The sequence below is a fragment of the Amborella trichopoda genome, chromosome 10 (genome assembly GCF_054954075.1).
Source record: "Amborella trichopoda isolate Santa Cruz 75 chromosome 10, AtrichopodaSantaCruz75HAP2 v2.0, whole genome shotgun sequence".
Classification (NCBI taxonomy): domain Eukaryota; kingdom Viridiplantae; phylum Streptophyta; class Magnoliopsida; order Amborellales; family Amborellaceae; genus Amborella; species Amborella trichopoda.
Window position 1 is genome coordinate 36,837,162 of NC_142345.1, and position 18,547 is coordinate 36,855,708.

General features: G+C 34.9%; 1 protein-coding gene across 4 annotated transcripts; it reads left to right on the forward strand.

The window, feature by feature from the left end:
• The first annotated feature begins 3,567 nt into the window (after positions 1 to 3,567).
• On the forward strand, positions 3,568 to 12,535 carry LOC18427598 (syntaxin-52). 4 transcript variants are annotated; one of them, XR_016042960.1, is made up of 7 exons: positions 3,568 to 3,785; positions 4,523 to 4,742; positions 10,847 to 10,948; positions 11,220 to 11,393; positions 11,514 to 11,614; positions 11,770 to 11,814; positions 12,046 to 12,535. XR_016042960.1 is itself a non-coding variant. In XM_006836647.4 (7 exons), exons 1-7 carry the CDS (start codon positions 3,707 to 3,709, stop codon positions 12,175 to 12,177), a joined length of 783 nt encoding a protein of 260 aa, XP_006836710.3. In that variant the 5' UTR covers positions 3,568 to 3,706; the 3' UTR covers positions 12,178 to 12,535. The 4 variants fall into 4 exon arrangements, 2 of the variants coding, with proteins under 2 accessions (XP_006836710.3, XP_088706039.1); XR_016042962.1 differs by having other exon boundaries at positions 3,568 to 3,649; XM_006836647.4 differs by having other exon boundaries at positions 11,220 to 11,323.
• Positions 12,536 to 18,547: the final 6,012 nt, after the last annotated feature.

The window sequence follows — 18,547 nt, forward strand, 5'->3', positions numbered from 1 at the left end:
GATATGAAGAACAAGGCATGCTCAACATCCCTAAATTCCTTCTTGGCCCAAAAGTGAATTTAGAGCAGCTTGTAAGTGTTTCACTAGCATCTCACTGGTTTAATCAATCAGCATAACGCAAATGCAGCTAGGCGAGGGAAAGTATTTTGTGGTCCCTTCTCTACCTCTCCTGCTTGGAATATTCAGCTATAGGCTAAATGCAAACTGATTTGCAGTAGCACAAATGTAGCATGGCCATATAAAGTACTTCTATGCCACAATCATAGTCAGGTTTCTCTACATTTCAGTGTCAGGAGGTCCTAAAAGCTTAGACAACAGTGGAATCTAGAACATGATAATTGATCTTACTATGACAAATCCAGTGTCACCTTACTGCATTATTTAGCAGCTAATGTTTGGTATCTATTTCCATTGCGCGTTTTAGTTGTACTGTTATCTTCGTATTATTTTGTGTTTCAATTGTCAGATTTGAAACTTTGGAAACTTGCTAACATGACATTTGCTACTTGCTAACATGAATGGGGCTGGGGTCTTGGTGGTAGCACCACCTGTGCCCCATCTAAAGTTTATGCTTTCATTTTCACCTAATGTCTTTAAAAATCACTAATGATTTCAAAAACGGGTAAGGGCTCGTCATCTCTACTGAATTACTCAAAAAAATATATCGAAAAGATGGATATTGTAATGTACGTCATAATGACATACATACGTAAAACTTATTAAAGATTGAAGGCCTTCAAGAAAATGAATAATGTAATTGTGCATCATAAACAAAATATGCATGTAAAAACATATGACAAAAACTTCACAATTTTTACCGAAAAGAACCTTTGATTTTGTGGATGATGTTTAATCTCTACATGGCCTTAATCAAACCGTTTTTAGTAAGCCAATCGATGTATTCTAAATACAATTTGTCCATCACGTAGAAGAACAATCCCTTGCTTTCTTCTTTGAAGTTTGTCATTGCCTCTACATTTCCCTACTGTACAACAGCACAATGAAAATCTCCCCTTATTGAGAAGACCATGGAGCTATATTGCTGCGAGCTATATCCCTATGCTTTAGCTGTTCAAATGTCAACATGTGTAGGAGTGGCAATGGTTCCGGTATGGATCGGGTCCAGCTGGATCCAGACCCAGACCCGAAAGTATTTGCACCTAAAAATTGGACCTATATTTGTACCCGTCGGGTCTTAGGTCCATTGCTACCTTCACTATGAGTTTTTTTTTTTTCTTTTACTATCGTATACCTATGTTATTGGCAACAAGGTCACAATCACTCATCATTAGATTTTAAGTCTTCTAATTTGTCATTTAGTAGCTAAAGATGAGTACAAGTCTTATTGTATACGATCCTTAATACACCCAAACGAACATGGCTTAAAGTATTTTATCTCCAACAATTTTTGGGTACGGGTTGGGTCCAACCGGAACCAGACCCATACCTGAATAGTGTTCGGGTCTAGGTTTTGGACTCGAACCCAACCCGCCAGGTCAAAATGTTGGACCCATACCCAAACCCGTATCGGGTGTATCCGGCGGGTCTGGGTCGGGTTCAGGTCCATTGCCCCCCTAAACATGTGTCCCAATGATAGTAAAACATCCCAACAACATATCTTCTCATAAGACACAGAGAGCAACTATGGACGCATGTATTGCCGAAATTTCAGTGCTACAGGTTCTTAGACAGACTTTCTTTTCTTCAATATTATCTACTTCTGGCTGGTTCGGAATAAGATCTTTTAATAGTTTCGCAGGTATGTGTACCCTCATATAAAATTACATTTTTTTTCCTTTTATTTTAGCATTAAAGCATTAACTTGATAGAAAAATGTATTTTGTTCATGGTTAATTTTATATTTGGTGTCTTTTATAAAGCTGATTTCATGTTGATTCCAATGAGAATCGTAAATCGTGATCAAAATCAGCCAAGAGTCTTTCCGATTTTATTGAAATTTGTTTGTTTTTGGGGTTTTATTCCTTTATTATATTTGTATAGAATAATTATGAAATTATTCCAAATCAACGAATTCCTAAGTGAAAATTGTGGCTTTTTTATTCCTATGCCCAATCTAATATTTTTTTGATTTGTCTTTTTGTGTATCCATTATTTTTTATAATGTTAGAGGTATCACACCTTTTTTGAAGGATTTCATGTTTGTAATCTAACTCAAACAAATGTTACAAATCAAAAGAATGAAATTTGATTTTTTTTCTTTTTCTTTCTAAGCTCTTTTTTTATTGGATTTAGATGTATTTCTTTTATTTTAATTATGCTAAAGGCTTCAAAAAACATATTTTTTTTATTAAAGTTAATCTATGGATTAAAGACGCTATATCTTCACAAATTTGGAGGCCTAAACATGGAGTAATTGAACATCATACTCCTGAGGGTGGAGAATATGTTTTGGCATTAATTATTGCGGTGAGAATGCTAATTATTACACAAAATACAACAGGCGACTGCCCAAGCCTTACTTTTGGCTCATGCTACGTTCGGATCCGTCGCTGAACCGTCTCCCTGTCTCTCACCTGATTGCATTAGCTTAGGGGCGGCAACAAGTCAGGTATGGGTCGAGTTCGGCTCGACCAAATATATTTGGGTCGAGGTTTTGGATCCAGACTTGCCCCATTGGATCCAAAAGTTCGACCTGTGCCTATACGTATCGGGTCTTCAGGTTCTCCCGATGGGTCTTGGATCTGCTTGGGTCCATGGCCTATGGTTTTTTTTTTTTTCACCTATTTACTATCATATTAATATATATATACATATATTTATTTGGAGGGGAGAATTTCATATAGAACTCTAATTTCTCATATTATTTCATTTCATATAGAACTCTAATTTTTCATATTATTTCATGATAGACCTTCATTCTTTTTTTTTTTCAAGCGGTGTAAGGAAGATTTGACCATACCCTTTACCTTTTATCTCCATCTTTTATTGAATTTTGACCACAAAAATTAGCCTCAACAAATCTTTTTATATCATTTAAACTAAAAAACTCAGTAGCCTTATTTTACCTTTTTTAAAAAAGATTTATTGGGGTTAATTTTTATGATCAAAAGTCAATAAGTTGAAATGATATAAAAAAATTTATTGGAGTTAATTTTTATGATCAAAAGTCAATAAGAGAGAGAGATAAGAGATTATAGATACGGTAAAATCTTTAAGGATTTTCTTATGTCGTTTGAAAAAAGAACGGAAAGAAGATCTATTATAAAATAATACGAAAAATTAGGATTCTGTGCAAAAATTTTCTTATTATGGATAACACCGTTATTTTAAGCCATCTAATTTTTTGTTTAATAACTAAAAATGACTATAAATTCTTATTGTATGTGATATTTAATACACCCAACAGCTGACGGGTATGGATCGGGTCCAACCAAACCAGGATCCAAGCCCATTCGGGTCCAGGTTTTGGAACCTGAGCCGTAGGTCTAAATATCAAACCCATAACCGGAGCCGTACGCTTGTACCGGCTGGTTACCGAGTCGGGTCCACGTCCATTGCCCCCCCTAATTCGCTATATAAAGTCGTCAATTTGCATCTTCTCTCTCTAAGTGTCTATTAGAATTTCCAGAATTTGACATATTGACGTATTTTTATAGAATTATTGTACGATCTCGGCATCATCCACAAGGTACGGGTCCTGTAATATTCTGGGATTTTATATTTGTTGAATTGCACTCTTTCTTTGATGAATTACTCGCACAAATTAATTTTCGTCTTTGTTTTCGGAAAGGAATTATGTTTTAGAAAGGAAAGCTTCGCATCTGGTAATTGAGATTACCTGATCAGCTTGTTATTGTGGTTTCCTAGGGTTAGGGGTTTTACTTAGAATCAACGATAAATACCGAATTGAATCTGTGGTTTCATGGTGATCATGTTGTTGTCGTCGTGAAATCGAGAAGTTTTTCAGCTATTTGAAACCGTGTTGATATCAATTGGTGATCAGAAAAAGCCGGGGAACTTTGTTTAAAACTTTGCATCCTTTTTCTTAATTCTGATACGCATATCGCAAAATATATACATTTGCAGATAATCAATTTTGTATGCTTATATGGTTTTTAACTTTTTCTGTTGAGAAATTTTGTTTATCCTATAGGGGTAAGTTCATTCTTTCGTTTCTTTTTTTACTAATTATCCCCGTTATTTCATCCCCATCAATCAGGTGAAACTTGAAGAAATTAATTTCCTAGATAGGAATCGGTTTGTTTATATTTTCCCCAAACAATGAAAAGTAGTTACCATGGAAAATTGGACTTGGACCCAATTCACATACTGAAGGAAACCCCCATTATTTATCGATGCTCAGAATGACATAGAAAACAATTGTATTATTTTCATAATGGGGTTCACTTTTTATGAACTCAGATTATGAATATTTTAATTTCTTGACTCAAACTTAACTAATAGAGTGGAGCATTGTCCCATGCATCTAGAGAAATTTTCTAGAACCTTTTTATAAAGTTGGTTTGATGGGCTACTAATCTTTACTGGTACATTTCAATAGCAATGGCTTCTCCTTCGGATTCATGGATGAGGGAGTTTAATGAAGCGTCAAAGCTTGCAGATGATATTGGTGCCAGGATTGCAGAGAGGAGCTCTTTGCCCCCCTCAGGCCCTGAAACACAGCGTCATGTCTCAGCGATTCGAAGGAAGATTACGATTCTTGGGACTCGACTTGATAGCTTGGAGTCCCTTTTGGCCAAGCTTCCCAGTAAGCAACCCATGTATGTTCCTTACCCAAGTTTCTCTTTTATTTGATGATATATTTTTCCATGACCTTTGTAAATTTTATATTTTTTTTTAATTATAGCACCGTTGAATATTCGTGGTACTTTGCTTTGTGTTGGGAAGGAGTGAGAAATTGTATCTGTGATAACTTCTTTTGCTATTGATCATGTAAGATTTGCTTGCATTGTAAATAGGACATGTGCCATTTAGTTGATTTGGTATTCTGTGTATTCGATGTATGAGAAGGGGGCATGTGGTTGATCAGTAAACTTCGTGAGTTTGTGCTTCATGAACAATGAGGGAAGAACTTTACTTGCAGATGAAGCTGCTTCCTTTTTTGATAAGTGTATAATTGATATGATGTACCTTTTTGAATACCTGATAAAAATCCGAATCTATGTAGAACACAGGCAACAAACAATTCTCCTATTGGCTTTAATCCAAAAGTAACGAAGCATTCAATATCGGAAAGGAATATACTTCAAATTGTTGAAGGGTAAATGCAACGTAAATTGATTACACAGTCAGCTAGAGGAAATTTGCCTAACCCACACTCATTTCAAGAAGATATTTAATCAAGTGTCCAAATGCTGTTACTCACCTCTCGTTTATAGCAATAATTTGGCAAAACCTAAGTCCAACTACAAGTGGTTGGTTGTTTCTACTAAGAGTGAATGAGCATCCCACTAGAACCGTGGTTTGTCCACTTCACAACTCTCTTAATCTGCAGTTATGCAGAAAATATGAGGATGCTTCTTATGCTATTAGGTAGTGTCTACTTCTTGTTTGAGAATAAATCTTTGCAAGACCTACTTTCAAATAGTGGTTTACTGGGGTTATGTGGAGGATCTAGCATGTAGGTTGCGACATAAGGTTGAAATTATAAACACTTGCACCTTGGGCCCCTCATTTGTATGGCAAATTCTACCGTTAGCATTAGGGTGGTGGGGAAACTTCAAGAGGATCCGAAGGGACTTACTCTGGGGATAACCCAGAACGCATTCTGCCGTTAGATATCTACTGCAGACCTGTACATTCCAACTTATGACTCAAAGCAAATAAACACATCACTCTAATTGTTCCAGTATTTGTCCAATGGATAGTTGCCGTTGGTTGATGAATTTATCAGTTTTGGGGTGAGATTAATGGTCAATCACAAAGTCTATAGGCAAATTTCTTTAATGCCTAATCCAAGAGTTGGTCCACAAAAACCCAAGATTTGATTTGGCTCTAACAATATGAACTTCAAGAAAAACAGGTCATGCTGAATTAAGTAAATCAGTGTGACTAAACACATCTTGGACATTGCCATAGAGATGTAACAATCTTTCCAATTAAAAAAATAAAAATAAAGAAACTCTGTTGTAAGGAACAATTTATAAGAAATCTATTAGTTGGAAATAACATGAGGTTGGCTTCGTGATATGAAAAAGAAGGCAAGCTCAGCATCCATAAATTTCTTCTTGGCCCAAAAGTGACGTCCCCCCAGATTTAGAGCAGCTGTAGATGTTTCACAAGCATCTCACTGGTTTAATCAGTCAGCATAATACAGATGCAGCTAGGCTAGAAAACGTATTTTCTGGTCCCTTTTCTACCTCTTTGCTTGGAATATTCAGCTATAGGTTAAGTGCAAACTGATTTGTATTATTTTGCGTTTCAACCAGTGGTTTAAAAAATGGATCGGTGCCCCAGATCAGGCATCCCAAAAACCCATCTAGATCGGTGAATCGGCGTTTCGGATCAGGAATCGGCCGAATCGGTCGGATTTAACCTTAAAAAAAATCCAAAAAAATAGTAAAAATCATTATAACTGTTGTTTTTTAGGAATCCAATAAGAATGAGGGTACTACATTACTAACTTTCATTTTTTTGCATCAATATTTGAATATTGAGATGTTCTTTCCCTGTATGAACTATTGTTAACCATTAAATTACATCACACAAAGAAGAAAGATAGAAATATCATGGATGAAGTATATAATCATACATAGAATATAATAAATTAATAATACAAATGAATTAATTTATTACTATAACAAAAATAATGCATTATATACGTTATAATACAAATAAATTAATAAATCAATTACAAGATTTGATTATCTATGTATAATTATTATCTATAATATTATAACAACTATGATTTAAAAAATATTAAAAAACACGTCCATATTATAAGAAAAAAATAAAAATAAATTCCCTTATAAATTTCAATATTATGACATTACAAAAATATTCAAGAAAATATTTTTCACCTAAAAATAGAAACTAACAATGTCAAAATTCAAAGAAACAAAATAAAAAGAAAAAAATTAAATTACATATCATATGTCATAGTATTTTACAAAGTATAAGATACTTCCATGTTAATTTCATACCCTAGCATTTATACTATACCCTAGTGTTTGTAAAATGCTTTGTATAAACATTAGTCGAAGAGTTCAATGGCGCTACAATGTCATAGCATTTGTAAAATGCTTTGTATAAAATGTTTTATACAATGGCGCTACAATTTTTACCTTAATAAGAGTTCAACATTAGTCCCACATCATTGTCATTGAAGCCTCATTGCAGCTATAAAACGTAGAGAGCTGGTGATTGCTGTCAGATGATGCCACACGGGAGAGGCATGGAGTTGTTGATGTTTCATACGCGGCAAGACATGTGGAAGGTGGCTTGTTGTTGACACGTGGCTACGTTTTAATGTTAAGGAAACTGTGAGAACCGGTCAAAATGGCCGTGTCACTGTAGCGACATGGTGAGAACGGTCGAAATCGCTGAGTTATTGTTACGAATCGGCGGTTCTCCTCTAGACACGCTTAATTTCCGGTACAAAATGAGAATTGGCACGGGATAATCGATTCTCGAGTTGAATCGGCCAGTTCCGTGCCGACTCGGCGCTTTTTAAACCACTGGTGTCAACTGTCACATTTGCAACTTTTGAAACAATATGTGCATTCTTAGATTTTAAAAAAAAACAATATGAGCATTGTTGTCTTTCATTAGGGTGTTTTTGTTGTGGGCGGCAATAGATTTCTCTATTTTGTTTATCTTAAAAGTTTCAATCTGTCTAGTTTACAGGTTCTTTTCTTTCTGTGCACTTTTAATGAAGTTTCCCAAACTGTGGCCATTAATTTCCAATCTTGTGAGACCAGCGAATGGCACACACTTCGCACGTATGATAGTATTGTCTTAGAGGAATATTATTCTTTCAAAAATAAAAAACTTGACTTTTGAATATGTATCTCTTAGCTGGGGAATATACACTTGTTTCCTCCATAACAATTTGATTATGTGGAAACTGGCCTAGTTCTGGGTTGTATCTTTTTTTATTGACTAATCGATGACCTGCCAACCTACACCAGTCTCCCAGATAGGCTGTTCACCTGGCTATTCCAGGTTTTAAAATTTTCCTTGGTAGTGGTATCATTTGAGAAATGAGAGTATAATTTTGTCAAAGAATATTAAGAAAATAGTATCTTAAAAGTTATAATTAATAATGAAAAGAAAAGAAATTATTTATAATGAACTCCATAGCGATATAACTATTTTTTTTATTCATACTTTGGTTTTATTGCATGACAAAATATATATTATTGTATTTCTTAAAATGATAGTAGTTATGCCAACCAATATACTAAATGGGTAGGGGAAGATCTATTTTTAATTGGTTCAAATACATGAGAGAATAACAAACAGGAATAGATGATAAATTTTCTTTAAAACAGAAAACTAATTAAAAAAAATAAAATAAAATTTATTGAAGATTGGAGGCTTTGAATTTTGTGATTGCCTCTACGTTACCTACAGTACAACAACACAATGAAAATCTCCCTCTATTGAGAAGACAATGGAGCTATATCGCTGGGAGCTATATCCCTATGCTTTCAGCTGTTCAAGTACCATGTTCGCATCAATATGTGTTAGTAAAACACCCCAACAACGTAAACCTTCTATTATCTTCTTAGAGGAGAGAGAGCAACTATGGACGCATGTATTGCCGAAATTTCAGTGCTACAGGTTTTTAGATCGACTTTCTTTTCTACAAATATTATTTATGTCTAGTTAGTTCGAAATAACATGAACTTTTAATAGTCTTGCAGGTATGTGTACCCTCATATAAAATTTACTTTTTTAAACTTTTATTTTAGCATTAATGTTTCAACTTGATAGAAAATGTTTTTCCTTTATGGTTAAATTTATATTTGGTGTCTTATACAACGCTGATTTCATGTTGATTCCAATGAGAATCATAATTCGTGATCAGAATCGGTCAAGAGTCTCTCCAATTTTATTGAAATTTGTTTTTTTTGGGTCTTATTCCTTTATTATATTTGTATAGAATATTTATGAAAATATTCCACATCGATGAAATCCTAGGTGAAATTTTTGACCTTTTTATTCCTATGCCCAATCTAATATTTTTTTTATTTCTCTTTTGTTTGTCCATTATTTTTGTAATGTTAGAGGTATTTTGTTCTTCATGTAACCTTCTATCACACCTTTTTGAAGGATTTCAGATTTGTAGTCCAACTCAAACAAATCAAAGGAATGAAACTTTTTTTTTTTCTTTTTGAGCTCCATTTTTTATCAGATTTAGATGAATTTCTTTTATTTAAAATGACGGGATTGTCTAGAAAGAAACCATTTATCTTATGTACATGGAGGTCACAATCATTCTTGTCCCTTAAATTTCAAAATGGGTGGTTGTAAGAGTGTCATTGAGTAGATATAAAGTTTCAAAAGTAAAAATTCTCAGACTTCGTAGCTCACTCCAAGCCATCTAATTTGGCATCTAATGAGTGGGATCTAATTAATGGGAATGATTGTGATTTCCATGTATGAAAAATAAATGGTCTCTTTATAGACAATCCCTAAAATGGCCTTTATAATCACATAAACAAAGGAAAGATGAATCTATGCATTTATATTATTATTTTTGTTTCATAATTTCTTTTTATTTCATATCAGCCGATCCATATTTGATCAAATGGAGGGCCGACCCACATGATGCTCAAAGTTTTAAAACAATAATAGATCTAAATGCTTAAAAGCTCAAAAAATAACTATATGTTAATTTTAAAAGGATTCTAAACTTTAGGATTGAGTAAATAGTTCTTTGCCATGGAGAGTTAATGTACTGGTTGCTTGCACACGCGCACAGGGTAGTCATTTCACAGGACTTCCAACAAACTTATGCTAAATGGATTACATATATATTGATTACAAAGTGATATTGTATTGTATTGTACATATTATATTGGGAAAGGATCCTATAAGCCCACAGGCTGATGGAATAGTATAAACCCAATGGCTCAGATTGAATCTGGGCTGATCTGACGGTCATGATTGCATTATATATTTGAATTTTACTATTTTTCTATGAATCCAAATCATATGAAATTTGGAGCATCCACTCTTCTCATTAAGGTGCACCTAATTAAAATATTAAAAAATAATTAGCAAAAAATAAATTGATCAAAATACTCTTGAAAATTTTGAGACTATTGGTTAATTTGTTTTTGTGAATTATTATTTTTAAATATTTTACTAGATTCCTCTATTTTTCAAGAGTAAATTCTCCAAATTTCAAGTGATTTGTATTTATTAAAATTAAAATACGAAATATAATTGTGACCATTGGATTGGGCTGGGTTTAATCTGGGTCATTGGGCATTTACTGTAGGTGTCAGCTAGTGGGCTGACCTCAGCTACTCCCTATATGTCATATTGAAGAAGGGACAAAAGTTATTAATAAAGTTCACCTTATTTCTTTCAAATTTCACCGTTTCAATTAAATAAATAAATCAATTGTCTATGAGTTCAGCTACTACATCAAATATATTATATATAAATTACTGAGGAATCCTTTTATCAGAAGGTATATATACCTGCGAGATCACCAAAGCTGCTTTTTTGTGGTAATGACACTGTCGAGCCTTCTAAGCAAAAAACTTGTGATGCGTGTTCTCGAAGGAAACTCATGCTTTATGTATTATAGATACAGAAAAGTGTGCAACATGCAATTTCTAAGATGAAATCTGATGGATAACGATTCTCAAAGCTGACTATAGCATCTTTATTTTTTTGTTGCCTACAGAACAGAGAAAGAACTGCATCGGCGCCAAGACATGTTCGTAAATCTCAGATCGAAAGCCAGTCAGATGGCTTCTACCCTGAACATGTCAAACTTTGGTAACAGGTTAGAATCATGGAATTACGTGGAAGCGGACACACCACTATAACAGATTATCATATTGTTGGTGATGTTGTTGTTAGTATCAGCATTATGGTTTTTATTATTTTCATCACTAAATATTGTATTAGCATTATGGTTTTTATTATTTTCATCACTAAATATTGTCTGATTTAACATGCTAGCATGCTTCACTATCTCTAGGTAATTTTGGTCTATGTAATTGAGTTCTGAAATACATGGGGAAATAAGAATTTTCTTATGGTTGTGATTTCAGGAACAACTTGCTTGAGCAAGATAGTAAACCTGTTGCTGAGATAAACCGAACCACTGGCTTGGACAATTACGGCCTTGTTGGCCTACAAAGGCAGATTATGAGAGGCATGTATATTGTCTAGTGTGTTGCTGTTTAGTAGTTGAGAGGCTTGTATGTTATCTGGTTCCCTGAGGGGTATGATAGGCATATTCTTTGTCTATTTATTGCAGTTAGATTTATGCTTTAATTACGTTATTAGAAATTTTAACCTTACCTTCACTGCTTTCATTTTCTGCTTGCACATCTCTAATACAGAACAAGATGAAGGCCTCGAAAAATTGGAGGAGACAGTAATCAGCACGAAACATATTGCATTGGCAGTCAATGAGGAATTAACCCTACACACAAGACTTATAGTAAGATACAACCCCGTCCTCCCCCCACACACACACAAACAAACACCCACACACAAAAAAAAAACTCTCTCTCTCTCCTCGGAAGTTCTTTTTTGAAGATCAGAATGTTTAGTTTTGTCAAAGTTCTAAATAAAAGATCGGTACGTCCTATGCAGGATAACTTGGACGAGCATGTGGATATGACAGGTTCTCGCTTGCAGGTATTATTTTTCTCTTCATATATTAATTCTTAATTCTTAGATATCTTTTTGCAGCTTCCAGCAGTGCTTGTTTGTGTTACTGCTTGGATGTGGGTTTTATTTATTTTCTGATATGACAATTGGCTTTTGCTAAGTATATTTTCATCCATTTTGATAGTTATATTATGATTCTCTCGATAGATTTCCTTTGGTCTCTGATTTCGTTCCCTTTATTTTGCTTGAGCTCACTAGAGGGTACAGAAGAGATTGGCCATCCTGAATAAGAAAACAAAGGGAGGTTGCTCCTGCATGTGCTTGATGTTATCTGTTATTGCCATTGTGGTTCTGGCTGTTGTTATCTGGGCTCTTATCAAGTACTTATAATGACAAGGAAACGGGTTTTCATCTCAAGTTGTTGTCACGGGAGTTCCAATTGTATCTATAGTTTATACTATATGACAGCTTGTGGCATGCCAGCTTCCAGAATTCTCCTATGAGAACCATTTGGTGTTGCTTGTGTAATAAAACATTGTTTATAATGTGGCGAGATTTGCTGTTGAATATGACTTGTGTGCATTTGGCATTTGTGAACTACTATGCATTACTTGTTATGGAGCAGAGCTTGGTGATTCCCACTGAATGCAGACAAGATCCTATAAAATAGTGTGCTCTTCTTAGTTTAAGTTGTAATTTATGATTGGGAAATGGCAAAGCTATAAATTGTGTTTTCCTTGCTAAGAAATTATTTCTCATTATGTTACTCATCTTGACCATTCCGAATGATTTTTTAAAACTGAGTGGAGATTTGATTGGGTGCTTAAGTCCTCTGGGGTCTTCAAGAATTAGGGAATGGAGCTTGTTTGGGAACTTCTTGTGCAAGAGATACATTAGCATGGAAATGCATATTTAGCTTCTATGACTATTTATATATAGAACTATTGCTGAACTTTAAAATGCTAAAAGCTTTTATTTGTCCCAAATAAAAGTGAAAAACAAAGCTGTATTATATATATATATATATGTTCATATTTCTCTGATTTCTCTTCAACTGACCTCAGATCATGTTTTGGTGGATCATGAATACTGGGTTTCTAATACACTGAAAAATTTGCTTTAGAATTAAGAATATGGCAAGCCCGCTCGCTATCATGCCTTAAGTGTGAAGGATTTTATTGTCCTTTACTCTTTTTCTTCCAACTTTTTTCCTTTCTTAGCTGATTCTCAGTTTTGAGTATTGCACCATCATTTTCTTCAGAATCTCATCTCAAAAATGGAATTTATACGACTTACATATATACATAAAAGGGGGAAACGCTTGTTATCCTTTGCTTTGAAAAGAGTATCATTGAAGAAAAGACTTACATACCATTGTCATGTTTTTACTAAGTTATGCAGTGCATATATTATCAGGAATTAAATATGGTACTTACAATTTTCTGGAGAATAGCGTTATGAAGGGGCTACGGGGCTTAGCCGAAGGGGCTACAGGGCTTTGTCCGCTGCTACTGTGTTGCTCACCCCTTGGAAAGCTTAGTAAGACATCTTCGCATTGGATAAAAGCTTTATAGTGTTACTTTAATTATCACAGTATGATACATTTAGGGAAGACGCATGAATTGATGTATGTATATGCAGCGAAGGCTAGGGGTGTTGTCATCCCCATCACAATCCATGATGGTGATGATATATCTTCACCATCCTCATTATCATGATACCATCATCATCACTTGAGATGGGCTCCTTAATGCCTCATATATTTCCTTCACCTTAGCAAGCAAAATATCTTCTTGGAAAAACCTGTGCATTATTCCTTGGAGTATGATCTAACTACAACTGGTTGTCTTTGTTAGCCCCATCTCCCTCATTCTTGATCTGGTATTGGAAACATCAGGCTTTCTTTCAACAGCTGCATAGATACTTGACAACACTACATAGTTGCTGGAGTTTGCTCCCTCATACTCAAAGAGCCAACGAGCTGCATGGTCTCCCACCTCCACATTGTTATGCATTTCTACAAGCATTCAGCCAGGCTCCCCATTCGCCCGCTTTAGGCTCAACAGGCATCTTCTTGCATCTCTAATGCCTCTTGGATGCACCATGCATGCAAAGTGCTCAGCACCATGCTTCACGCCATAATCCTAATTCATTGATTTGAAAATTATTTGCTCTTTGATTATTAAACCTGAGCGGCCACAGTTTGATAGAATTGCTGTGAAGGTGAGCGAATTTGGCATGACCCCAACAGCTTGCATTTTGTTGAAAAGTGCAAGAGCATCGTTACCCATGCCGTGAAATCCATAGCATGCTATCATGGCCTTCTTGGTGACCCCCAAGAAGACCCCTTTCGCACCATCGAGAAATCCACATATGGAGTTCATGTTGATCAAAACATTTGCTACTACGAAGTTTGAGAAATATCCATTTTTGCTCACCCAAGAGTGGATCGCCTTGCCTCGCAAGAGGTCGCCTTCATGCCCACATGCACCCAAAACACTTGGCATAGTCATGCTATCAGTCACCACTCCTTCCCTTTGCTCTATCATAGCCAGCGATCATGGCACTTTCTCGGCATCACCTACTCTCTCACACTTTGCATACATATCCAAGATCACACAGCCGACAATTAAATGGCTGTCATAACCCATTGTTATCACATGGTTGTGGAGCTTCTCACCTTCGAATCGAGCTCTTAGGCCCGTGCAGGCCTTGAATGAGCATGGGCACCAGAAATGATCAGGTTGAAATACTAAATTTAGATACTCTAAAAAAAAATTTGCAGGGCTCGATCCCACTATGCACTCGAACAGGCGCGGCATCAAGGGATTCCATGAGTGCATTTTTCTGTGGGGCATCTTTTCGAATATTTGTTGTGCTTCTTTGTTGGAACCGCATTTCGAATGCATTATAATGAGATCGGTTTCAAGAAAAATATTTGGCATGAGGCCATTGATAAGGTGGTTGGCATGGATTTGCTTGCCTTGGTTTTAGGCTCCATGAACAAAAGATGGTCTCAATTACATTATTTGTGGCTAATACGTTACAACTCATAATTTAAATGGGTATTATAAGTTTCTATGTAGTCCATCATAACATGGACCATTTAGATGGGGGAAAATATTAATTGGTCTGGTGGGGTGCCTAAAAGACAAGTTTTTTGTGATTAATTTTCAGTGTCACCCCAATATTAACTTCAGAAGAAAATTAATTTTAAGATTTCAAAAAAGTCGCTCCGCGCCATAGTGAAATTATGGAATGAATTTATATAAGGTTACAACCTTATACTATAGAAGTAAGGTTCACCTCTAAACTCGAGTAGAAAGGAATTGTTCCGAAGTTAGAAAACCTTCTAATTGATTATCTCGACTTCGAGATGTATAGATATGAAGAGTTTTTATCTTTTATTTTTTTTTTCAAGTCTTAAAAATAGTGCATCTTATAATAAATTATTTGGACCGTCCATTTTTAAGATTTTAAACTGTTTATATGTCTGCTTGAACTGTATCGGTCTTAGAAGTTTGAATTTAAGAAGAAAAGAATTTACATAAGGTTGCAACCTTAAACGGCAGAAAAAAAAAGTGTCTCAAATGTCCAACAAAAAAGGTTGTTTTAATGGTGAAAAACCCCGTAATTAATCATCTCGACCTCGAGATGTATGGATGTGGAAGGAAAAAAAAAGTATTTTAAAGAACAAAAAAGGTTTATCTCATGTATATTGTCTAGACCGTCCATTTTCAAGATTTTTATGTATTTGTAGATCTACTTGATTTATACTATTTTTTGAGTTTTAAATTTTATAATTAAATGTGAAAAGTTTTTCAAGACATCTTTGAAATTTTCGACACCAAAATTACATATTTTGTCAAAATTTAAAGGTCATGTATAATGTGTGCACCTTATACAAACGTCACCATGAATGTGTGCACCTTATACAAAGGTACGGTATAATGTATACACTTGATGTGCACCTTATACAAACATTTCTTTTATCTTTTACTTTTTACTTATATATATCTCTTGAGACTCAATATTTGAAAATATTACTAGTAAATAAAATGTTTGTATTTTTTCCATCTTACAACTCTCGGATCTCTTTGACCATAAATATTTGACCAAAAAATAAAATAAAATGACACCCACTTTACCTCTCACGTTTCTCTCAAATCACCACTCTCTCTTTCAAATCACCTTCCCTCTGTTTATATCTAAAAATTCCATTTCTCTCTCTAATACCCAAAGTTGAAGTTTCCTCTCTGCATCGTCTATCTCCTCTCTCTCTAGAAAACCTCATAATCCTCATTACCCAGTTGCAGCTCCAACCCACCGATCTAAAAAACCCACAATCTCTTAATCTCTCTCTACCTCGTCTCTCTCTCTTCCCTCTTCCTTCGTGCGCCACCTTCCTCTCTCTTCTTCTATCACTAATCTTCTTCCTCATTGCTCTGAGATCTACAGGTGACTACCATTTATGTGCTTTGAGAGAAAACCCATCTCCTATTCTCAATGGTAACTCAATCTCAAGCTTACAAAGCTTTGAATTCTTGAATTTAAGCTTCAGTTGCAAGTTGGAAAGGAGCTCCATAGTGGATTGTTGGGGCTCTAACATGATTGCAACTCATGATATTCAAGGTGATTTGAGGTCAATCACAGCTGGTTCAGTGTTCAATTGTGGTCTTTTTAAAGAGAATGAGATTGCTTTATGTTGGGGAGATGAGACTGGGAGTGCGGTTACAAGCTTGATTCCAACGAATTTGAGGTTTAGACCATTTCAGCAGGTGGATTTCATGTTTGTGGTGTTTTAATGGAATCTACTTCAAAGGTTCTTTGTTGGGGTAGGAGCTTGAGTCTTGACAATGGCAAAATGGACTCAATTCCTACTGATTCTATGATCTCCATAGTTGGTGGTTGGTTTCATTCTTGTGGTATAAGAGCTAGGGATAAGGGTGTTTTTTATTGGGGTTTCAAGCTTGATACTAGCACCCCTGTTCCTGCAAATATTGGCTGTTGCAGCTGGTGATTACTTCACCTGTGGAGTTTTGGCCTCTACAACCTAACAGCCAGTTTGCTGGGGTTCGAGCTTTCCAACCAATTTGCCCATGGTTGTGGGCCCTGGAACCTGCTACTCTGAAAAATGTCAAATCCTTCCTTGGTAATAGTTAGCTAATTCCAAAGTAACTGGTTGATGTTTTGGAGAACTGTGGGTGTTTTTAGATCGGTGGGTTGGGGCTACAACAGCGTAATTGGGCTTCAGACCTGTGGGGTTTTTTAGAGAGAGATGAGATAGACGATGCAGACAGGGAACTTTGGCAACTTTGGGTATTAGAAAGAGAAATGCAATTTTAAGAGCGAGTGATTTGAGAGAAGTGCTTTCAGATAAACGTGAAAAGTAAAGAGGGTGTCCTTTTAATTTTTGTTTGGGTCAAATATTTATGGTCAAAATATCTAAGGGTCATAAGAAAAGAAAAAATGGACACGATTTGCTTCTAAGTAATATTTTCAAATTTTGAATATCAAGAGATAAAAAAATAAAAATTAGAGGATAAAGAGATATTTTCTCTTGTTTATTTTCAACTCTGGGCTCTCAAAAGTTTACATACGGTGTTAATCATCTATAGAAGCAAGATGTAACAAAAAAGTCCATCACAAAATAATATTAGGAAATCATGCAATTGCTCATTTCTACCTCGAGATGAATGGATATGAAAAATATTTTAAATATTAAAAATAATACATCTTATAAAATATATGACACGGTTTCTATGCAGCCAGCTCACATATTGTAAAAATACGGGCTTGACAATAAATATATTTTTTAAATATAATTTGATCTTAATTTTTAGAAAATATATAATCTTTATCATAGAGATCATGAATAAGAAAAAAATAATTTGAAAACTGAAAATAATAACTATATTAAGAAAACATTTAGAACGTTAATTACAATTATTTTTAAATAGACCACCTATTTGCATCCATCTTTAAGATGGATGCTTTATACCTTTAGACCGCATATTGTATAAATGCGGTCAAGCCCGATTGTTTGGATCCTAGGGAATCTAAGGAGAAACTACAAGGATAAAGTTTGTTTTGTTGGTAGTTTAGTGGTAGGAATCGAACTTTAGACATAAAACTACATGGTGTCACATGCTAATCACTCAAGCCCCAAGGAAAAGTTACAAGATGACCCCTTCGTGTTTCATATTTATTTACATTTACGTATATGTCTAATTAATTTAGAATCATATTTTTCTTATTACTGAACTAATTGTAAATTTGGTTTGACAAGCTGGATCAATGTTTGCAATGAGGTTTGACTTATCATTTAGGTGTTTCAAGTTAATTGATGAAATTGAAGAAAATTTAGGCAAAATTTAGAGGATGGACCCATGAAATTTGATTAGAATAGGATCTTACCAACAGAGAGAGAATAGGATAGGATACTTATTATAGGAGACATTATGGAGAGATGATTAGGTAATAAACTTGGTACACATTCTTCAACTACCTCATTGTTAATCCTTCTATAGGAGCAGCTTGTCAAACCATGATGAATATCAAACATGAACATGCATCATAAATTCAAATCAATGCTACAATCACTAGTCAATCTCAAGGTAGCGAGACGTAAGATTTACAACATGCATAACTTCATAAGCTAATAAATCTAACTCAATGTATAGTTATGGCACTAGTTGTATAGTTATGGCACTAGTTGTATAGTTATACCACGTCACGCTAGAAGGACATAATACTTGGA